The following is a 25,231-nucleotide window of genomic DNA, read 5'->3' as shown; positions in this document are numbered from 1 at the left end:
GGAACAAGTTCCAGCACTAGCCTAGTGTCAGCTCTGAACCAGTCTAAACAGAGAGAAACAGTCAATGCTCTAGGTCTCCTCTGAAGATATAAATTTTATTGATTGTCTTTTTATAGATGGCTGAGAATGTAATTGTAAGTGTTAGTTGTATGGCAAGTTATCCTGCAGCAAAAAATTTCCCAGTATGTTTAAGAAAACAACATGCCTGCTGATGAGTGTGAACTTCCTCATTTTCCACATGCATGTGCTTTTTATTGCAGAAATATTAACTAACTAATTGCAAAAGTTAAAGCGGTTTTAAATCCAGTATGTAGAGTAGAATATTCTCTTCTTATTTTGGTTAAATATTTAGTAATATGATACAATGCATTGTGCCATAATACTGTGTCTGTGGACTTACACAGAGCACTTCATCATATGATTTTAGTGTGAAGTTCTACAGAATGAACTAATCTGTTTTGTAACTCAATATTTAAAATACTATTTTTTTCCTGAAATATTGACTTAAAGCCTGTTCAACATATATGTACCTTGAATTTAGAATATCCCTGCCATATACTTACTTTCAGACAAATGAAACAGATCCACTTCTTTACTTTTCTTGGATTCCTTGTAGAAGTCAGGTGCTTTCAGGTGTATTTGAACAAGTCTGATAGCATCTGAAGTAAAGAGCAGTTGTGATATTTTGATACACTGTGGGAAAAAAGGCATATATAGTTATCAATTAATGAATAACTTTCCACTGTAGATTGAAATCTGATAGCTTATATAGTTGTGCATCTTACATTCTTTCTTCCATCATTAGATAACAAGTACACAGCAGTTTTCAGACCTGTTGGGTTGGCCTGATACCATCCCACGTTCAATTCAGTTTTTGAAACTCACATGAAAAAAAGAATTAACAGAATGCTCTTTAAAATTCAAAGCCTTTATAAGCTACAGTATCTAAAGTGAAGAATATTATTGACTACAATGATTACTGTTCTTTTAAAAATTAGTTATTTATCTAAAATATAGGGTATTTTCTGTTTGCCTCATTTTATTCATCTTGGGAAAGTAGTATAAAACTGATTATTGTGCAGTGTGATTCAGAAATATCTTGCCTATTCCTGAACAAACTTATTTTTCTTGAGGGGGAAATGAGCATTCTTTTGATACAGAATGTTTCCTGGAAGAGGAAGAAACAAGTGTTTTTTCCATACTAATTTTTGGCTGCATCCTAATTTTTGGCTAAGTGTGGGAAGATCTGAATAATTTTATAATAAAAAGCTTATTCTTGAAAGTATCTGTAATGAGGAAAGTCTTCTGTTAAATAACTATTATGATACTTTCATAACACTTTCATATTCAACTTTCAGTGTTGAGTGACTGCTTTTCCATTTTTTAATGTGAATGTTCAGTAGCATTTACATGATCATACTACATGTGCACAGAATGTCAATATGTAATTACTCCATAAATAATATTAATATTTAAGTAATAAAGCTAAAATGTTGTCTCTTCCCTTGATAAACAATATGAATGCATATTTCAAATAACATTTTTGCTGGCTACTGTTCCTCCAGAAAGATTTAAAGAATATAAACGGGCTGTTTGTAAGTCAAATATTAATTAACAAGGAAGTACTCCATACACTGCCTTATTTAGTTAGGTGCTACATATTTGTGGAAAAAAGTCCTCTGATTTCTGTTATTTTATTAACAATATACTACTGTAAAAAATATAGTTGAAAATCATTGGCAATTCAGTGAAGTTTTGGAGCACGTCAAATAAATCTAGTTAAAATACCTCTTTCGTATCTGATGCTGTAACCTGCATGGGAAGAGAGGGCAGTAATCCTTCTTGCACCAGCTCTCCCTTTGAAGTCTGGTCTGTCTGCTTTCTACTCTCTCCAGGTGGCTGTCAGTTTTCCCGTGACCGTGGTTCTCACTCAAGTTTCAGTACCTCAAATAAGTTTTTTTTCTGTATAGAGATCAATTTTAATCAAGCTTAAATGTCTCTTGCTTAACCTGTTTAACATATTTGTATGATCTTCTTCTCTTTGCAATTTTGATCAATTCATAAGCCTGCCTTTTTTTTTTTTTTTTTTTAATGCAACTGTAATGTTGTTCTTATTAATAAACTCAATGCAGTTACGTTTTCTAGTAACTTTTCTTAGTAACTACAGCTAATAATAGCAGAGGAACTTCAGAGAGGAGAGTGAGACTCTGCTTATGGCAGACACTGTTACTTGCCTTTAGAGTTACTGGTAACTCAGAACCCCAGGATCTTGAATGCATTTAGAACATGAAGTTACACAACCTGGGGAAGAGGTAGAAGTCTGATTGATACACACCACTGGATCAAGTTAGAGGGTATGATGAGTTACTCGTTATGCACATATTTGTAATACACAGTAAAGCATTGCTAGTGGGAGCCCAGTTTGGGACACTTATGCAACTGCCTAGAGTTGCAAGATTTTTGTAATAGATTGTAAAAATAGTTGAATAAGTAATTAAAACCAAAAGTTAATATATACAATGTGTTGTTAAGTCACTATTGGACTCATTTTTGCTGGAGTGTGGTATGGCTATCACGTGTTATGTCCTAAATTACATCTGGTGGGAAGCAACAGGGCACCTAAAATAGTTCAAATTCAGAGCAGCTGATTTCTCCGAAGGTGTTACAAGGAAGATAGTGTCTACTATAAAATATGAATAGAAATTGTGCGCTTCAGCAGTTTATTAAGCAACCAAAAAACCACAGTTCCATAATTAGGTGGAACCTTCTTTATAAATACCTATTTCAGTATGATAGGAAGCAGAACACAATATTTTTCAAATAAGAAGCAATATAAAGAAAGCAGAAAATAGATTACAGATAAAAACCTGGAAATAAGAGCAGTGATAGGGTATAGAGTATGGAGAAAAGGCTAAAGCTGTCAATATGAAATCTGTGGATAGCATGGCCAAGAGCACTAGTAAAGGGACAGAACTAAAAAATGTAACAAGGTAGCTGTTGCAGAGTGGATATGACCTATTATTAGATGAAACAATTCTGTAAATATTGCATGACTGTCTCTTTTTTATCTGGAAGAAAAGTAGGCTAATGTTATATGAAGATCAGGAAACCTCTCCAATCTATAAATAAACAATGGAGGATTTTAAAAGATTTCTAGAGAGAAATAACGTTTTTAAATTGAGATCTTTAGAGTTAATGAATTTATAGGGTTGGCTGAGGATTTTTTCTCTTGCTGGCCCCCCTTGAATATGTATTTGAAGTAAGTGTGTATATACTATAATACTGCCATGAGTGTAAAAGAATGATAATATTGAGTTGATATTCAGAAAATGCAGCCAGGATAAGTATTTTTAGGTCAGTTAGTTTGACCTCATTTGTTGCTAAAATAATGAAAATGTGATTTTAAAATAAATTATTAAAATAATAAAGTGTGTAAGTACGATTATACTTCTTAGAATGGCTTTTTGGAAAAATAAGTTGCATTGAATAAATCTGATTTCTTTTCTGAAAGGCAATAAAAGTCAGTCAATAAGGTTACTATTTATGTTAATGAACTGGTTTTTGAGATGTCTGACCTAGCTTTGAGACCTCCAGGTAAAAAAACATAGGGTGTGCAATATCAATAATATATTAAATGGATTAAAAATGGCCTATGCATTTGATCTGAAAAACAGTTAATGAAATGTAGGTGTTTCTTGACTTCTGTAAAGATCAGAGTTAAAAGTAATTTTTAAGTATTTTTACAGAATTAGATATCAAATCTTGATAAAATTTGTCAATGGAATTTATGAAGTCAAATAATAATGAAAATAAGGCTGTGAGTGGTAAAGGTAGTTACGTTAGGTAAACTAGGCTCAAAAAAACATTTTTGTTACAGAGGAACACAAGCTACCTGTAAGATGGACTAGGTGACTCTGAAAGTGTTTAGGTGCCTTCTATAAAGATATGTGTTTTCATTCCACACAGCTTCTATCAGCATCATAAATTCTCTTTGAACCATGCATGCAATTTCAACAGTGTTCCATTGTTCAGTATCTTCTGTAACAGGTATTGCAGTAGCACATCCTCAGGTGGATCTTGCCAATTATGTGCATCATTGCAACCACAGTAAATCATTTTTGTTGTGTTTGTAGTACCTGTGGCAACACATACAGGAAACAGCCATCAGATAAGGTTTAAAAACTTCTATATATAAAGATTCTCGACTGGATATCTCTTTAAAATAGGGTACAGCATATTAGTTTGCTATGAGACTGCCCAAAATGCAGCCTAAAGCTGCAGGAATTCTGTGCTCCTGCATCACTGTAACTTTTTTGTTTGGTTGGTTTTTGTTTGTTTGTTTTGGTAGCTCACCTAGACTTGGACTGTATATTGCTCTTATGGACCTCTGTTATCTCAAGTCTCAGTAGTGTTGTCTGTCCCATTCAATTTTCACACCAGTGAAACTGATTTTTATAAGTTAATCTGTAGTTACAACATCTGCCTGAAGATACATGAAGATAACAGCACTTTTCTGACCTTGAGGAATATGTTTTGAAGTTTTGGTAAGACACTTATTGTCAGCTGTGGCTGGTGATTGTGGCTGAATCCTTCAAAGTCAGCTGAGTGCATTTCTCACTTCTATAATGCCTCTGTGCTATGGGACTTGTGTGCCCTCCATAGAGGATGCCCACTGAAGTGCAGCTCACATCTGGTCTGTTCTGGCATTGTTCTTGATAGGTCTCCAGTATAACCATCTGATAGAATTGACTGCCAAAATCAAGACCCGTGGCAGTTCACTTGGCAAGCTTAGCAGACTTACCTGGGGATCTAACACTCTCTTAAGACATCTGCCCTCATTCCTGCTTCTAAGAGCAAGGCATGAGCTAGATGCATTTTCTTCTTGTTCAGTTGTTTGACATACAGCTACGTACAGCTATGCATGTCATAGGATAGGCCTTATTCCTCCTCTGCTTAACTGAGTGGTGTTCTGACATTTGACATGTCATTTGACATCTGACATTTGAATGTCATTTGACATTCAGTCAACTTACCATGTCCCAGTATACCAGTCTGTCTTACTTATCTGCAGTCTATCTGGAATGCTGGCATCAATTTTGCCATGGCATATTTTCTCCCTTGCTGTCTTGGGCTAGTTTTATATAAGATAATACTTCTGTGAAAAAGTTACACTGCTGAGTGACCCTTACTGCTCATTCCTGGCCCTACTTCCTCCCTCCTCCATTTATGAAATGTCATTATAAACATTTTATGGGTCAGTTGTGAGCTGGCTCATGAAAATGCAGTTAACCTTTTGAGAACCTACAGCATTGGCTTTGTATATGACAGAGGGTGAGGGCAGGGGCAAGTTTACGTGGTTGCAGGCTAGAGATTCTGGGGCTGCACTTTAGTGGCAGTGCTAATTGAAAATGTCACCTGAAACTTTTTCCTGTTCCTAGAGTACATCTAATTAATGACTCACCATTTTCATGTTAAAAATTCCTGTCAGTTGGCTAATTTCTGTTGTTTACCATAATTGTCTTTTTCTCTGGAACTGTTGTGTGTTGGGTAAGATAAAGCACTGCCAGGAAACATGTTCTTCTCAGAATGATCATGCAGATGATGTCTCACTTGATCTTCACTTCAGAATACATAAAAATATTTTTCTAAAAAGAGTGAGAGAAATAGAGATACTTAGTTGAATTGAAGTCTCACATGTTGAGAAATACTCCATTGGATTTTATCAGTTCATTTCCAACGAGATCAACAAAAATACACTGCTGCTGTCTGCACCTCCAGCTACAAAGTAATTTCTTTGGTCAGAAGTAAATTCTTGCATAGGACTTTAAATAACTTCTCCAGTTATGCTGACACAGTAAGAAATTTTCTTCATAGGTATTCTCAAATCCTGTGGATTTAGTGTTCTTGGCAGTACTACTCCAACTGCCTCCCAGGCCAGGGTGTGCAAAGCATGCTTTTTATATGGGTACCCAGATCAGATATGCGATGCCATTTGAATGATCATTTGTTTCTTCATCTAAAAATGCTAAGCATAATAGATAAGTGTAAAATTCTGGGGAATTTTTTTATGAAATAGAGCCATAGTTTGCTGTGCAGATGTAAAATGATTTTTCTTGAAAAGTTTACACAAATGTTTATCAACTGTAACAATTTGGAAGTACTGTTTGATCAGAGATTTCTTCAGTGGGTCACTGGGACGTTTTGAAAATGACAGCAGATAGAATCATGTAAATCAGCTCTGTCAGTTTTAATTTGAAAGTGGACACCTTTAAATATAACTTCAGGATGCTAGCAAATGTTGTCCACTGGGAACACTTAAAAGCCAAAAGATAACTATATTTCATTTATTATACTCCAAACTGCCAACACTTTACCTGGGAAAGTATACCACAATGATTATTTTGTATTGTATAGAGTAGATGATGAGTCTGCCTATCTGTGTTCAGTCAAAATCAGAATAATATTTGGTTGCAGAGGCTGCATTCCAGTCTGATGACAATCTGTATTCTTATCTGCAAAATACAGACCCTTAAGAGAAAGTGTCCTATAAGCAAAGCAAAATTTATGTACCTGAAAAAAATCTTAATATTGGAAGTATCAGGCATTTATTGGTTCTTTTTCACTATGTGTGCTTCTTTAGGAAAAAAATGAGAAACACAGCTTTTATTATGAAATACCAACCTTTCTTGGTTCAGAGAAGAAAATGGTGATAAATTAAGATAATCTCCATCAGGATTACTCTGCATCTGGGACTTAGGCAAATTGAATCAAAAGCCTGAATAGTGACAGTGAATATCTATTAGACTGTAAACGGAATAATAGACCATGTGAATTTTAATGAGTGAAGTGAATGGCTGAAGTTTTATAGTGTACAGAAAGCATATGGTTAGTGATGCATACAGTGTGCCAGGGATAGCATATAATGTAGATGTCTTAATGGATACAATCTTGATTACTAAAAATGAAGAATAAATAGAAAGATTTTGAAAAGCTTTTCCTTACTCTTCTTTTTCTTTGCTTTCTAGGCTTAGAGGGATAGCACTTGCTTTTAGTTTTTTACTGTCATAGGTAAAGATGATAACAGAAGTAAAATTCATTTATTTATAGATAGATAGATAGATATATCCCCTTCTGTATTAAGAGTTTGGAGGAATTATTTCCTCTAAATTCTTCCACCTATGGTACCACAATGCAAGTTCTGTCAGGTTTCTGCAGCTGTGCTTGCATATTTCAAGTAAAATTTAGATGCATGTCTGACTTACACAGGTGTTTTTGTTGATAGTAATGCTGCTGATATTAATGCTGCTGATATTAATGCTTTCATTTTTTGTACATTGCCTGGAAACCATTCTCATAGAATGTGATTCTCTAGTAGTAGATACTATGTGAACAGATCCAACAAACTTGAGCTACATAGGAAACTTTTTTCTCCAACTCCCAAACAACTTCCTTTTCTGCCTAAGGAAAAAAATAATCTGCCAGGTTTTCCAGAGAATGAGACTGCAACAGCCTTAGCTGGGAGCTACTTGTAGACGCTGCATTGTATTCCCTGGAAGGGTATATATCCACTTGTGACTCCTTTAAATGGCTTGGAGAGACTGATTTTTAAAGCTGATACTCAACCCTGTGTGTAACCTAAAGATAGAAAGATGCCTAGCTTAAAGGCAATGGCCATTTTGGTCTGAAAGATAGAAATGATGCTAACTTAAAAAAAGGGATAGCTAGAAGACTTGGAGGATGGGTGCGTGAGTACAAAAAAAATAGTAAAGGCTCTGGGCTTGAAGTGATTGGAAAATTTTTATGCAAAATGACAGGAAACATAGCAAAACTTGGAAAGGAGGAGAAAGGTCTCCAGTAATGGTTTATTTAAGAGTTCATGTCTGTTGATCAGATGACTACAAAAGCACCTATATATAAAGCCTTGTGAAGTCTCCACATCAGTTCTGAAACGTGGGAGCTGAGAGGATTCCCCAGTGGACATACCAGAAGAGCTACGGGGAGGTGTTAAGAGCTCTAGGAGGGTGGAATCGTATAAAAAAAACCAAAACAAAACAAAAAAAAAAACAACCCAAAAACCAAAACAGTTTTTTAAGAAAACACAGTTGTTAAGATTTACAGAATCTTTTTGAGAGTGTGAGGCATGCCAGAGCTGACCTCTTAAATTAGGTTTCAAACACAATTATTTCATCAGTGCAGCGGTCTTACACAGGGCACCTGTTTTATAGTTTTTATGCTTTGTGTATGTTTCTGCAGAAAAACAGCATAGACTCAGACACTGACTTGAGTGTCAGGAATATGATCTTGGTGCTTTTCACATTGTGGTCACTGACCTGCTATGTGACCTTTGGAGTGTTGCTTCACCTCAGTATTCCTTGGTCTGCCCTGAATATTCTTTGTTTGCTATGTCCAGTATAACTGTGCTGACTTTGTCTGCCCTAACTATTCAGATAATAAACTCTCTGAGACCCCAGGCAACTCTTACTATACATGTGTGAAGCCGCAGTCTCTGTCGGTACCTTTTTTTCTCTGTGTAAATAACTGTAATATATGATGTCTTAAAGGAAAGATGTGAGTTTTGCTAGTACCTGTGTAAATCAGAGGTAATCCTGGTGAAACCGAAGAATTTACAGCAGGGAAAAAATTAATGCAAATGAGGTAGGACTTAAATGCTGAAGTAAATAGGATTTTATTATTATTGCTCATTTCACATAAATATAATTTTAAAAACCAATATATTTTGACAGAAGCATTCTTCCTGTCACCCCACACTGATTATACATATTTCAATTCATTCTCTGTTATAAAGAAAACTATTATTTTTTCCTTATTATAGGTCACAAAACGTGGTAATTGTGTTGAAAATTTAGCAGCAGTACAATGAAAGTTGTGGAGTGTTTTTTGATACTTAAAAAAAGGCATTGGTCTGAAAACATTTGGATCTACAACTTCAGGTTTTTTCAGTCTTAAAGTTTAATGTACAGGAGAGATTAGGTAACTGTAAAGCTGTAATGTCGTGTATGACAAAATATCCCTCATAACAGTATCTGCTGGATGTTCTATAAATGGGATGCCTAGCAGATGCAGTAAGAGAGGCTTCATCCTGCCTAAAGTCATGTTACAAAGAATTCTAAGAGAAGAAACAGACTTTTAAGGCAAGATTTCAGGCATAAATGAAACTGTGATAGCTGTGCAGCTATCAAGAGAGGATTAGAAAAGAAAAAGAACAAACCAATGAGCATTACAAAACCCCCTAATTTTTAATCACAAACGGAGTTTTAAAACTCCTAAGTATACTCTTTAGAATATATTGTGTACTTCTCTACAGAAATATAGCCTACAATTATTTTAAACAGGGTTTGTTTTGAAAAAAATCTAAAATTAAAAACTGTGACTTAAGTAATTTTTTTATTAATTTGTAAATAAATTGAACTGTCTTTTAGGACATAGTGCATTGTATTCAATATCCTTTTCTCACAAATGACAAATATAAATTGAAATATTTTTAATATTCTTCCCAGTGGTTTTCTGCATCTGGATCTGGTTAAGAAAATGCGGTCAAAAGAACATTCTTAATTTTGTGCTGGAAAATAAATGGTTATAAAGATTAATTTGTTATAGATGGCTTTGAATCAAGAAGGAATAGTATTTTGGTAGAGGATGTAGGATGAGATTGGGAGCAAAACTATTTTTGAGAAGTGTGGAGAAAAACAGTATTTAAACTGTTGCTGATCAAGTGAGACTTTCTTCCCTCTGTTCTCCTAATGACAAGCAGGCATAACACAACTTAAGACAGCATAGTGGTAAAAATTCCAATCTGGATTATCAATCACATTATCAAATTTTATGCAACACAGTTTCTCATTGTACCTTAATATTCTTCTTCCTTATTGCACTTCAACTGGTTTTTGGATCTGCAGTTCTGAAAGCCCAGACATTGACTTTTGTGATGATAAACTGAAATCCTGAGGCCATTTTATACTCTGTGACCCAAGGGCTTTGTCAAAGCTGCAGTGGGTTTCTCTTTAATAGCTGTAAAACAATATGGTGCAAATCTGTCTACATGTTTCCAGGTGCTCTGACTATACTTGGTTTGGGGATATTACTGAATTCCTCTTTTCTGGTTCACAGGCTATCACCCATAGCTCAGAGCCATGAAGAAGGCAGGGTTGGTCTAGGATGCTGGACTAGAAAATAAAGATGGCTTTTGTCTTTTGCCACAGGGGTAGGAGAGGCTGGTAATACTCTGAATTACTTTGATTAGTTTTTCAGATTTTGTCTGTTAGATCCTTAGTTATGCTCACCTGTGCTGAGATTTGCTTATGTTAATGGATATGGAAAATTAGGTTGTAGATAAAACTTCAGTATTGCATTATTTTGTATGTACATAATGTAATTTCTCAGTCTTAAGTAAAATGGAATTCATCAGGTCATGCAGAGGTCAGCAGGTGAGGCATTTCTTCCAGGCACTGTGTGCTTTCATCTTCCAATGATCCCTGTGAAGTTGCGAGCACTATTCTCAGCACCAGTCAGCATAAGATTGTTTCATTTAAATTATACACACACACACACACACACACATATGTATATAATATTTATATATATATATATATCAGTCTGGTACCTAGAGAGCTAGGTACTGGATGTATTTCTCCCTTTCAGCTTTTTATTGAATTAGCCTTTGAAACTTTACAGCTCTGCTAGTTTTTAGATACCATTGTCACTCTGATTCCCTTGAGTGTATCTTTTTTTATTTTGGGGGGGGATTTAATGTATTCTACAGTTTATTTGTTTACTTGATTCCTAATGAAAAGGTAAAGGAAGCATATTTTAAGTCCAAATATGTAGAAATAAAGAACTGAACCACCTAGCTTGAACATACGTTTGTAAATTTCTAAACCAGAGCAGAAACATTGGCTGAATACAGATAAATAAAACCCACACATTACATTGTGAATGTGACCTGTACTAAATAATGTAAAATAGTAGTAAAATATTGCTACCATTTAATATTTGACAATAGCATTTTTGGTCAGTACTTTGTACTGAGTTTGGTGGAGGAATGTAAGACTGGTCTATATCTCCTTTACACTTTCACACTCTCCTTCAAGGGGATCTGCTGGAGTCTCTGAAATCACATGGGATCTCTGGGGATCATAAGGATTAAGTTAACCTCCTGAGGGTGACTTATTCCTGTGAGTCAGAATACTGCATTTTATAGCCCTTGGCCAGACGAATCTGATGCAGAGATAGGTTTTGTCTCTTTCTTGTCTATGCTCTTATCCCTTTTTGAAAAGCAGTTACATCTAGAAGGTGTATTTATTTAGGTGAAAGAGCTTTTTTTTTTTTTTCATTATTTAAATTGTGTATGTATGTATAATTATAAAATAAAATGAAATTACTATAAAAGTGTTTTTCTTTGACATGCAGCAATCATGCTGTGACATCTATTTAAACATTATTGGAAGTATTTTTAAAGTAATTTTTAGAAAGGCAAGTCAGGATCAGATAACTGCTTTTGTTTAAAGAAACTAGAATGATAGTTTTAGTGGCTGACTATTCTAGTTGGCTAGTAGCAGCTAAGGAATAACTTTGATGGTAACATCTAAGTTGGGAAAATGGCCTTACTTACAAAAAAATCCCTTAGAATTTACATCAAAAAACAAAAAAAGAAAATACTGAATATTAATATTACTAGAACTAATAAAGGCATTTTTAGCATATATCAGTATAGTATTGAAGCTACATTCCTTATTGATGCTACTGCAGCAGTTTGTATCATCTGTTTGTGCTTATCAGTTTGAAAACAAGTCTGAAATACACAGTGAGAAATGTTGTAATTTAAAATTCTATACTTGGCTCCAGAATGCATTGGTTCCGTTTTTTTAAATAAAGAACAGTATTAAACTGGCTTCAGTACATTCACCAACAAAACCTTATATAGGTTAACTCTTAGGCTTTTTGTCATTTTCAGATCGGAAATAGTTCTTCCTAACTCAGTTAAAGACATGTGGCTTTGACATTGAAAGCACATGAACTGACATGTAAATGAAATCACTTAATAAGCACACAAAGATGAGGATCTATCAACAGAAAAAAACCAAGCTAAAATCAGAGGGGGGCTTCATTTTTCAAGGCTTTTATCTTGTGAAAAATTCATGTTAAAACCTTACTATTGCAACTTGGTAGTGAGTAGTAGAAGATAAAAGATCACTGAGTGTCTGATCTGAAAGTTCATAAAGTAGCCTTATTTTTCACATATGGGATGTTTTTTTATACATGCCTTACTATATTAAAACTGTTCAGGAGAAATAAAAAATTAAGTGCAATCTCTCTATGTGTATGGAGAAGGCTGAGGTACTCAGTGACTTTTTTGCCTCAGTCTTCAATGGCAAGGGCTCTAGCCATATCACCCAAGTTGCAGAAGGCCAAAAGGATTGTAAGAAAGAAGATTTGCCCAACACAGGAGGAGAGCAGGCACAAGACCACCTAAAGAACCAAAAAATGCACAAGTCCATGGGATCTGATGATATCCATCTGAGGGAAGTGGCAGATGAAGTTTCAGAGCTTCTTTCCATCATTTTTGAAAAGTCATGGCAGTCCAGTTAAGTTCTCACTGTCAGGAAGAGAGGAAACAGAACCCCGTTTTCAGAAAGGGAAAGAAGGAAGGGAACTACAGGCAAATCTGTCTCACCTCTATGCCTAGCGAGATCATGCAGCAGAACCTCCAGAAGACTTTGCTAAGGCACATGGGAAATGAAGGCATGGTTGGTGGCAACAAGCATGGCTTCACCAAGCACCTGAAAAATCATGCCTGACACATTCGTTGTTTTTTTACAACGCTGGAGTCCAGCACTGGTGAACAAGAAGGGAGCAACTTTCATCATCTACTTGGATGTGTGCATAGCATTTGATGCTGTCCTGCATGACACCCTGGTCTCTAAATAGGAAAGATATGGAATGGATAAACCACTTGATGGATAAGAAAATGGCTGGATGGTCTCATTCAAAGAGTTGTGGTCAGTGGCTTGATGTTCCCTTGATGGAGACCAGTGACAGGTGGAGTTCCTCAAGGTTCATATTTTGTTGGAAATACTGTGAATGGAGGGACCCACCCTTACAACAGAAAATGGGATAAATCTTATTGTACCTTTTCTCCCCAAATTTGTGAGATGGTAATTAAATATTAGCTAAATGCAGAAAAATGTTAAGTTGTAAAGTGGTAGAAAAAGAAATAAATCTTGGGATGGGGTGAATTTATTGTGCTTTCTTCGAAATATATCAGCAAATACTTTCTGACTGTATATTGAGTACACTTGAGGTTGTAGGGTACTTCACTTCAAACGCCAGTAATCAGGCTTCATAATTATGCAGTCAGTTTCTGTGAGATGAAGGCATTCTGCAAAAAGATTTTTCAGGAGTTAATCAGCTTACTAGTGAGAGATAGTTTAATAAGATGAGCCCCCATATGTGAAGATAGGAAACTTTATTACATCATTTTAATCTCAGCCAAGGTGTCTCTTTGGTAGTCATGGTTCTGCTTGAGTCATGGAAGCTGAATATGCTACAAGGATCTTCTGACAATGAGTTATTTCTCTTATCTGTCAGGACACAGTTATTAAAAAAAAAATGGTCTTTCTTTGCTTTGAATTTTTTTTCTGTTACTCTAACATAAATATTACTATGATTTATACTAATGCTTAGTGTTATTTCATGAAACCAGAGAACTTCAGGAACTGGGAGAGGTAGGAACTTAGACTATCAATTCTTTGTGGTGCAGTTTGGCTTATTTTCGTCTATGGAAGGTATTCAAGGCAGTGCTTGTGCGGTGTTGGAGAACAGAAGCCAAAATCAGGTTTGGACTCCATTCAGCTTTCATTCAGTTCAGCAAAGTCTTTTCAGCAGGATGTTTTCATACTGTTCCTTTTATTCTAGTTTTAAATAAACAAAGGAGAGTAGCCTCACTCCTGCTGGGTTCTGTCCTGATAACCACAAGTACCGCTTTTTTGTCTAGTCATCTCACTATTTTTTACTTTTCCTGGGTTTCTAGGTTTTTACCTAAGCTATACTAAGTCCTGGTAATCCTGTTCTTTCGACTTGAGATAAAGATTCTTCTTTCTTGTCATTTAGAACTTTCAAATATTTTTAAATAGAATTTTTCTGGTTTTCTATTTTGTGTTTTGGTTTTTTTTTTTAAGCTGCAAGCACCTTTATGGCTCAGCAGTGTATATCATGTTTCAGAAATTATCACAGAAAAATTGTCCTTTATTATTATTGGCTTTATTAATCACTATTAATTAGAGTGATGATAACAAAGGCAGTTTAATTACACAGCATTAGCAGCATCAGGCATCTTTGCAAAGCTCTAATTCTTGCTTAAACCTAGCAGTCTTAATGGGATCTAAATTTGAGGCTTTGTCAGCCCTTCTTCAGACCTTGTCAAAGCTGGGGTTAAAGAACAGCACTTCTGTTCTGGCACCTGATTCTTCCTCCCACAGCCTGAGCTGGTTTCTGTTTAAAACACCAACCCCCTGCTAAGAGCACCCTTGCAAAGAGGCTTCTTGACCTCCTGTAGAGACCAGCTGAACAGAGAAGAGAACTCTATGCAAGCCTTTGATAGTAACACAGTGGACACGTGTGCTCCAAGGATAAAGTGCTTATGGTTTGGTAGCCAGGACAGTTTTGAATTAACCTGTCTTGGTGGGAACCAAAATTCCAGGTTTTTAATAAAGAAGTATACTGGTGTTTCTTAATGCAGTGAGGTATGAATAAGCTTTAAAAAGACCTCTGTTTGGCCACAGTTTGGACACTTGTTATTTCAAGAAAATTTCAGGTATACTTGATGAGGGAAGAATTTCTAATTGCTTCTGCGGGAGCTGCTTTGCTTGCCACTGATGGCATTATAAATACAGTTAATTAGGTGAAAGACATTAATTTCAAAATCGTGTATATGTATTGAAGGGTATTTTATCTTAATGTATTAATTCACAATTTTTGTTCTAAATACAAATATTATTAAATATAAACGTTACAACATCTATTCTATTGAACCAGTGACACAGAATTAAGAATATTCCCATCTAAAGGTGCTTAGTCTAAGTGATGCTATTTTTTCTGTAGTCTTTGCACTTTAAGAAAAATTGCAATGGACCATTTTTTGCTTGCATCTTTCAGGCTCTATCCAGAGAGTTACAGCACAGCGTACAAGAGCTGAGAATAAAAATCAAGCAGGCAAAAAAAATGAGAAAAGTGAGAGCATGCAAAAAGAGTCTCTCACAAGAGTCTGTTCAGTTGGCAGCATCTATCCTTAATGTTTCAACAATTGATCTTGAGGAGATCTTAGAAGTGGAAGATGATGAGGTAAGTTATTTTAAGGACTCTTCACTAAAAGTGGGCTAGATCAGAAGGTGCCATCCATTTCCATTCTTGAGGAAAAAAGTTTTCCAGTAAAGACTGGAATTTCACTATACAGCATTATACACATTTAGAACAGAACATCTGAATTTAAATAAAAAGGTCAGCTTAGAGACTCTTAGGGTATCAAGACTTCAAGCATGGATAAATAAAATATAAATATACTGTTTTGAGCATGCAGATGTGGAGAAAATTTTAAAATCCTTAGTAGTTTCCTTTTTGTAGAGACAATTAGGCAGTGTTATACATTTTAAATAGACTTCTGCATTAATGAAACTAAAATTAGAATGTGTCTTGCTGTGCCAGATTGATTCCACTGATCCTTCCTTTCTTGAATTGTGGTACCTATTAAATGTATTTCTAGTAGATAGATGGTTCCTAGGGGTATCTATTGCCTTTTTTGTTGCTTCCATCATACATTTTACTGGGAAATGTTTGATAGTGTTTCATCAAATCAGCCTGTATGAAATAGATAAAGTAATAGGATTTCTTACCTAGATTTATTTAGGCCTGATCAAATAATACCTGTACTTTCATTTAACAGGAATGTTTAGGAGTTGACCACTATTGGGGTATAACAGTATTAAAGTGATGACTTAGGTTTAGCCTTATTGGAGCTTTGAATTCCAGAATTCACAAAAGAGAGTATTCACATAAATAAAGGTGCCTTGTATATGTATGCACTGATAAGGATTACATATGCAAATACAAATAAAATTACTGCTGCCCTGTCTATGAACATTTATAAACTCCTGTAAAGTGATTAATTTTGACAGAATTGTTCCATGTATACCATAATTTCTACCTCCTGTTTTGTTGTAGTCACTGCTGTGAATGTATGTGTAAAACACACACAAATACTTTACCATAATCAGAAAACATATTTAAAATACAGGTGATGAATTTATACTACACAAGTTTTAGAAACATGTTCTGTTTATCGGTATGAAGACTTTGGAACCTTTACATTGAATTTGTAAAATTTGCAGATAGATCACACATGTATCTATATATTCACGTAAAAGGAGCATGCCCTGCATGTTTCTAGGGACATGCACTTAGAAGAATAGGTTTATAAATTTAACAGAGCCCTCACACTTGGTAGATATGCTCCAGATAACTGCAAGCATCCTTCCACTTCTACATGCTACTTATTTAATGTATATCCAGTTATGCGTTTCTTTTTTCATTCATTATGTTCTTTTCCCATGGTGTCAAAATATTGTGTCTGTGTTATATTTTTCTATTTTTAGGAAACAGCAAAGACAAAAATGGAATGTGAAAAAGATAAACAATGGCTGCAGCATATACAGAAACTTCTTGAAGAACAGGTGCTAAATTTATGTCTTCCCTTAATGAATTATAACTTCCTCCTTTAAGTAGCTAAGTTGTTTTTGGTTGTAATAGATCTTTTACATTTGTAATCATGTTGCCATAGATGGTTCCAAACTATAGGGTGATAAGGCAATGCAAGATCCATGTTTTGTAACATTTTCGTTTTATTTCTCTTAAAATAAAAGTCTCTGGGTGAAAGTGAGGAAAAGCAAGGATTTGTGAAAGCTTACTTATTAGCTAAAACTAGTGAAAAAATGCTGGAGAAAACCAGCACAAATCTTGGCAAATGTATTAATTGAATTACTGAAATAGTGTGTAGTGCTTGCTAGAGTGCAAAGGATCCATTCTCTGATACCTCTTAGGAAAAAGAGATTTTTTTATTATGTGCCTTTAAAGTTGCTAGTTGATATGGACACCTGAGGAGTTCATGGGTTTCAGTGACCTTTTACTGTGGACCTGTTTCCAGTCAATTCATGTTTTCCTCATAGCCAGACAGCTGTTTATTATCGTGTCTTCTCGCATTCTCTACAATATTTTCTACAGAGACCTCGAGCAGCTTGTTAGTGGGAAGTAAATATTGATTTGGCATCCTGTCAATGCAGAAAGAATGAAAAAATTTCCACCAGAGGCCCCTCAAACATTTTCCTATCGACATTTTCTGGGCAGAGAGGAAAGCTGCATAGAGGATGACAAGGCTGAGACTAGCAGAAATCCCTGAGGGGTCCATTGAGACTGCTGCTGTGACCTGTGTGATACTTTTTCTTCTCTTTCAAGTCTTTTTTTTAATACACACAGAGTCTGCTGGGATGCTCCCCTCTTGTAAGTGATCAAGGGCAGTTTATTGGCAGGTGAGAGTCCTGCTTTTCTAGCCATAGTCAGCTTTTGTTTGGACATCACTGACAACATACACTGACTGTTGAAACTTTTCCATTATATTTTGGCTGTCTCCTTTATTAAGATGATATGTAGCTGATGTCTGAAAAGAAATAAAATTTGATATATAAATCCAGTGTTCCTAATGCATATTCACTAGCATGGATCCATTAGCAATGTAGTTAATTTCAGTTAACAATATGAATGACTGAAAATATTTTGAAAGCCATTTCAAGAGAACAGTCACATTCAGATTTATATATCTAATCATTAATAGCTTTTGTGTCTACATTGTGTCTCACAACGAGATTTTTAAGGAATGACAGGTTTTCCTGCTTTCATTATCAAAACTTAGTAACATTAAGACTGCTTCATTGCCACTGTGGAAGAGGAAATACCAGTTTGCTTTTCCTGGTTTTATCAGAAATACTTGATTTTTAATTTAATCTTGTAGTGGAACTCATCAGTAAAAGCACAAAAATTTCTTTTTTGCTTAGTTGCCTTAATTTTAAGAATTTTTGTAAAAATCTAAATTTCTTTATTCTCTCCATACTATGGAGTACAAAATAGGAACTAGATTCATGGAATATGACAAACAATTTTTACTCTATGTTGGTATAATTCTTTGGTAAGTCACTAAACAATGCTAAGCAGCATTTCATCATTTCACATGTTACAGGCAGACAGGAAAAAACAGGGCATGGAGAGTGAGAACATTGGTGGATATGTTACCAACTGCGTTAGCATTGCAAACATTAGCTAAGCATATGGGAGCTCATGGCTCTTGTCTGAATATGTTTGTGTGTAAGTTAATATTGGTTTTCAGTAATTTTTGATTTTCAGTAATTTTTTCTCCATCTTGTCAGTTTCCTCAAGAGGAGCTCAGAGTGTAAAAGCAATTCTTAGAAAAGTGACCATCTTTAGAATTGTTTTTTGGGAGCAGCCAGCTCTGCTTTTCATTCCTGTCCATGCCAAGTCATATGCATGGAACTTGCTAAAGATTTCTTGATCTCTATTTGAGAGCAGCTCACAGAAGAGCTCTGTGTAATGAAAGCTTTCTGTCAGGACTTTGCTGGTAACAGACTTACTGTTTACAGGCTGGCAAACTGCATAGCCATTTGCATCTCGAGCAGAGATGCAGGCTTTGCCCTTTTCTGTTATTCTAAGAAAATGTTCATGTGAAAATTGCATCAGATCACTTAATATTGCAGTTTGATATAGTGTCTTTTTGTGCCATTAAGCCTGGACTTTGGAACATAATTGCGTGGCAGTATTGATCTAATTGCCTAGGTTTATTTGTAGACTCCTAATTATTGACTGGAGGTAAATTTAATGGAGAAACCTTTATGAACACTGGGAAACTGCTGCTGTTGCTGTTATACATAATGAACTGGATCATATCCCTCTAGATTATTCTTCAAGCTAATTTTATTCCTCTGTGACAGTACGATAACATTTAAAATGTCATAGACATTTTATTTTTATTACTGACATATGCCATTTTACTGCTACATTAGAACTTGGGGGGGGGGGGGGGGGATGAGGAAAGCACTAGTTGCTTTTACTGTCTTTTTATAGATTCCCCTAAAGTGTGATGATAAAAGACAGCACACTTCTGTTTCACACTTCATCTGTACTGTTATTTTCAGTTCTCTTTTGACTTGCAAAGGTAATTTTTGTCAGTTTAGAAGAATGTTAATATTTCAGTGATAAATATTTTTGCATCCTGAGGCTCACAGACCCTAGTCAGACTATGAGTCTTTATTTTTGTCAATGGTTATAGGAACATGTGGAGAAACTACACCACTGCTAAGAAGTTTACAATTTGGTAGAGGCATCTCTGCATCAGGAAGAATAAGATGATCAAAAAGTTCAGTCTTGTTCTGAATTCTGCAGAGCTGTTAAAACTCACTGGCCATCCAGACTTAAAGCCTGAAGGGCCAACAAATGCTTTTTCTGTTGCCTTTTTGTATTTGTACATTAGTATCCACTGGCTAGAGTGTTCTCAGTAAAGTATAAAATGAAACACCTTAGTAACTGACATAAGGGTAAACGGTAAAAGGTTCTCTTCCCTATGAAGAATCCGTATGTGGAGAGGCTTCTCAGGCACACATGCAGTTATCTGGTACCTGCTTAGAGGTGTCTGGGTCATGCACAGATTTATCAAACTGATGTGTGATTGGGTATGGAGGGAGAAGCTGGGAGAGGTATCATATTATAGACCATTGAGGTTTTAGCAGCTCACGATAGTTGGAAGAGGAGGGAAGTACTGTCCCAGTATATATGTATCCATACAGTTTGCATGGCAAGTGATGAGGCTTCTACTTTTTTTTTTCCCTTCAGATTGGGTTGTGTATTTCTTATTATTTAAACCTGGCACAGTATAGTAGTATACAGTAATATAATCATAAAAAAAAAAAAAAAAAAAATTTATAAATCAGAAATCTTGTCTAGCTTTTTCCCATCATATCAAACTTACAGAGTTTAACCAAGAAGATTCTTTTCACATAATTTTTACAAGATTTCTTTTACCACCCAAGGCTTTCATTAATTGTGATTGATTGTAAGGAACAGCATCTTGGAACAATCTTTTAATAATTTTGTGTGTAAGTACAGCATGTTAGCCCAATGCAGCTTACTGTCTGAAGTCTCAAAAAACCTGTTTTTTAATAAAACACAAATAATCTGTCTAGTTCTTCCAAACATCAAACTGAATGACAGCATTGATTTAGTAAGTCCCTGATGAAACATACAGCACTTGGGATATCACATCTCACATAAACAAAACTATGCAATAAAATAGTTTTTCTCATGTACTCATTATGAATCTACAAACCATATTCCAATGGTAAAAACTTCCAGAAAAACTCTCTCCTCTGTTTTGTGGGAACTCTGTAGGTACGTGTATAATCTATCTCTAGAACAGGGTTTGGCAGGGATTTTCCCTAATCCCTTTTTAGGATTTGCCCAGGCTTCTAAATATAGATTTCCTCCGGTATCATCTGGGAATGGGCATTAACAGCTGTGGGTTTTTTCCTTCCAAATATCTTGGGTTGGAATTCACCTGCTTTGTGTCCATTAGTCTCTCTCCAGCCTGTGTCTGTCTTCTTCTCTTTGAACAGGTCTCTGCTCATTGCCTGTCCTCTGCTCACATGCACGTCTGTATTCATGTATGCACTAACACACCAGTCATACACCCACCACTACCACAGTCACTAGGTGTACCTATATCTTAAAAAGCATCACCAGTGCAGTCTGAACCATATTCTCAGCACCTTTAATGCTGTTATTAGACCATCCAAAAGTAACAGATTTTTGTGTCATAATGAAACTAAGGGCTCAGTCCTGTGTATTGGCAGTGTTTTGTAGTATAAACCTGTGTTTTATCTCATGCATAAAACCAAAACCACGTTTCATCACCTGTCCTGGACTGAAAAAAAAGAGTGATTGACTTAATAACTCTTGAAAAGAATACAGAATCCATGTGTTGTAGAGACGCATATATATTTATATGATCAGGTGTATACAGCCATCACAAAGGAGGATGGACAAGCAACAAGGATGAAGTTAAGCACTCCAATGTTATTTTTTTTTTAACTTTGACTTCTCTAGTGAAATTAGGATGAATTGTTCATTACAATGTGAATGTCTTCAGTTTTGTTTCAAGTTACTCTTTGTGGTTCACTTCAATTCGAGGCAGCTTTGCAGTGTGTTGGATAGTTTTGTTGGACAAATGTATTTTATCTTCATACAGTGAGATTTAAAATATATGTAACCACCAATGCCAGGGTTTCAGGAAATACATACCTTTATGTTAACACATTTCAGACTTTGTGAGGCAGAGGCACTCTGCTCCATGAATGGAGGCTTTGTATCTCATTAGAGTAACAACATTGCCTTGCATTCCTTACGAGTCTTTCCACTGGCAGATCAGTGTATTTTTATGCACTTGTGCTGAGTGAGACTCAGTCATGTCATGTAAAATCAACAAATACTGCTAGTTAACTTTTTCAGAAGGGATGTTCAGAACAGGTATACTCAGGGTCAGAATAAGTAAGTGATAGAAACAGAAATAACTGTCAGCATTCCTGACTCTTTAGGATCATATTACTTTACAGTTATCTGTACAAGAAGATTTCTCTCTGATACATTATGTAAGAAATATGCCATTTCATTCATATGGCTTTCTACTATCAAAGAATAAATATATAATTCTACTAAAGGTAAGGACGTAAATAAAAATCTTTAAACCCACACGTAGTTTGTGCTCTCAAATATTCTGAATTTATACAAGTCAATTAAATACTCCTTCTTTTAAAGTCTACCATATTGTACTGATTTATGAGTGCTATAATTGTTAATTCTTAGTGTTCAGATAAATTGGTTGTGGCACAGAAAACTGTACAACATTTGAAGGAAGTACCATTCTGTATTAAAATATGTAATTATCAGTGGTATAAGCAAGCTTTCACTCCTTAGGTGTGCACTTAGCACTCACTGAAGTCCCAAAGCCTTCCCCAAGCATCTGGCAGGTTTGAATGCAGGGATTAATACTTTGGAGTAGAGACATCTTCAACAGTTGTGAAGTTCTGAGGAGAAATGTAGAGGGAAGCTTCCCAGGATAGTTGCAGAGCCATCATTAAAAGTAAATCTGACAGGCTTCTATTAAAGATGAGGACTGTAGAGATCATCTAGTTCCAGGTGATTGTATAGAAGGAAAACCAGATAAAAACATACAACACTTTCTCTAAAATCAACAAATGTTGAAAGAATGACATAACTTTCAACTTTCAAATGCTCTTGATTTAGATTAATTATTTAAATGGAACGAGTTCCTGAAAGATCACTTTACTGTGACATGAAAACTACGGAGATTAGTGAGCAGCAAGTAAAATGTAGCTGGAATGATATGAGCCAGAGACATCAATAAGAAATCATTCATCTCAGGAACAATATTAAGGAAGTGAAATGTATCAGCAATTAATGTAGTCAAGCAAGGCAAGAAGAACTAGAGACTTAGAGGCAACTGAATTGTCATAAAAAACATGGTTATACAAGGAAGAGAGAGCAATTAGAGTGAAAAGGATGCTGGAGTCAGTGTTTTTCAAGCACAGTAGCACAGAACTTCAGGTAGAATTATGTCTAATAACAGTTTGAATAGATTTGTGCTTAGTGAACTGTATCCCTCTCTTCTCCAAAAAGTCATCGCAATAGTGTACAGGAGAAAGCTGATAGGTGTAGATGACTAATAGAAAATTCTTACCATAGACAAAAATTGTTTATGACAGATGGAAATATGTCTGGCCAGCAAGTACTGGCTCTTCAAAATCCCCTCTCCAATAGAAAGGGGAAATAATGCATATTATTCTCCTTTTTTTATAACTTCCAAGTGACTAGAGCAGCATGTAGAATTACTGTTACAGTCACTTCATGATAAATGCTTGTTATTAGAAAGATTTTCCTTGCTACTGTTTTAGAATAATTGTTTTAACTTGTTAGTAATTATAAATATCAGTATATAGATTCATATCTTTATATCAAGCCATTACACCAGTGTTTTTATTATATGTATTTTTACATCTCGTTTTTTTGTTTATTTTTTTTTTGTTTGTTTCATATATCTAGGAAACAAGCAGTACATTATCAGGTATAAGTACTATATAGTTTTCTCTTTAACATGGAATAAAGAAGTGGAAAAAATTAAATCAGGGCAGTGACACATGTATGTAGAACGACACTGTGGTTCTGGATGCAAAAGTACTGCCTTGAACTACAGTTGTGAAAAGCAGAGGAAGCTGGTAATTGGCCTGCTCAATCAACTCCTGTGTTTTACCTAATTTATTTCTGGTGGCCTTACTGAGGTAAAATTATTTCTCCTTCTGATAAAAGTGTCAGCTGCTACTTCTGGTGTGGGAGTGACCCCTTGGTCACTGCTGGTCTCACCAGGAGCTCAAGAGAGCTAACAGAGATTTTCCAGGGGTTAACAAACACTGTTCAGCTCTCTGGCACAGCATTCACCACTCTCTGGATGGAGCTGCAGTGACTGGTGTTTTGTACCACCTCCAAAAATACTTCCCAGCTTACAGTACAACGATGCACTAGGAATGTGGCATGCTTTAAGTATTAAAGCAGTTTTACTGAAAAATATACCAAAAATATATCATTGATTGTGCAAATATATCTTTTATATTAGAGGATATATAAAAGAGGTTTTAATTTTTCTCTGTAAATATGGAAATACATACTTATATATTTGGTATTATATTTGAGAGGAGGAGATACTTTTGTTATATCCCAATCAATACAACTGGAGCTTCCAGGGATTTGGGGTTTGTTTTGAGGTTTTTTTTTTATTTACAATTTTTTATGTGTGATTCTAAGGCAGTTGTCACAGCATCAAGAGCTGTATTGATAGTTCTGTCTCATCCCCTTGAGAGTAGAGAGTATACACTATCATTTCTGTGTGCCCTGGAGATGACTGTAACCTTTTATTGATCAGCTGATTGAAGATAAATGACAGAGATGCTGCTACTGCAGTTTACATCATTAACATGGTCAGTAAAGCATGAATTGTTCAATAAGGCGTTTATCTTTTTTCATTTTACTCTGTTCTTTTATCATTTTTATGATAGCAAATTTTCAGACACTAAACAGTCAGGTGAACTTTAAAGATCAGATGTGTGCATGTGTGGTACTGTCACACTTAAGTGAAATCTAATGGTTTAAAGATATTAATAAATGTTTTTCACACAAAGAAAATAAAGTTCATTGATAATTTTTCCTTACTGTGTTTCTTTTTCAGTTTCCTTTCGCTGCATACTTAATGGATGCCATACAGGAGAAATTAGATGAGAAGATGATACTGGTAGAAGAGTACAGTTCTCTCATAAAACACACTGCATGATATTGCTGAGACCTATCTTCACAAAGCATGACTGAAATATGTGTGCTCTTTCCTCTTCACATAAAGAACTGTCAATATGCATGTTCAATACGTAAGTAGAAACTGTGAACTAATTAATTGTTGAACAAGAGGAACTAATTACATTCCTATTGAGAAAGGTGGTGTTGATTCCTAAGGACAAAAATTGCCGCTGATCAATGCAAAGTTAAGATTTATTTTCTTTGAAATACGTTAGCATTGAACACCAGTGCCAACTTTGCAGAGAGAGGAACTTTTTGATATGAATAATATGCATCTGTACAGTTCAGAAAGTACAAAGTGCAGCTAAGTAACTCCTGGTTGTACTGATGAGAATAGGATTTGCAAAGGAATTGGGAATATCATTGGGATTTTGAATACCTAATTTCCTGTAGCTTCTTTGTAAATCCCAGATTTATGTTAAAAACACAACATAAAATTATATGCTTTCTTTTATTAGAAAAAATGAGAAAATGAATGATTGCAGGAAAAAAAGTATTAAATACAGAGCAATGTGTAGGGAAAAAACTGTATTTTGCTCTGAGTTGGAGTGTATTTTGTGCTATGTACTTAACTGTATTTAAAAAACTCAATACAATAAAGATATTTCCAGGGTGGGTTTTTTCACTAGTAGTCCCAGTTCTTTCGTGACCAACACTAAGCTGCAAGCCCTCATTTTCCTTGAGAAAA

General features: G+C 35.3%; 1 protein-coding gene across 1 annotated transcript in view; it reads left to right on the top strand.

Annotated features, from left to right (window-relative positions):
• CNTLN (centlein) overlaps nt 1-24,523 on the top strand; it is a 178,812-nt gene extending 154,289 nt beyond the window's left edge. The window contains 3 exon segments of the mRNA XM_030467597.1: nt 15,172-15,357; nt 16,665-16,742; nt 24,422-24,523. Coding sequence (XP_030323457.1) covers nt 15,172-15,357; nt 16,665-16,742; nt 24,422-24,523 — 366 coding nt within the window.
• Nucleotides 24,524-25,231: the final 708 nt, after the last annotated feature.

The sequence above is a fragment of the Calypte anna genome, chromosome Z, assembly GCF_003957555.1.
Source record: "Calypte anna isolate BGI_N300 chromosome Z, bCalAnn1_v1.p, whole genome shotgun sequence".
Lineage (NCBI taxonomy): Eukaryota > Metazoa > Chordata > Aves > Apodiformes > Trochilidae > Calypte > Calypte anna.
Note: the sequence above shows the minus strand (reverse complement) of the source record. Positions and strands in the feature narration are given on the sequence as shown.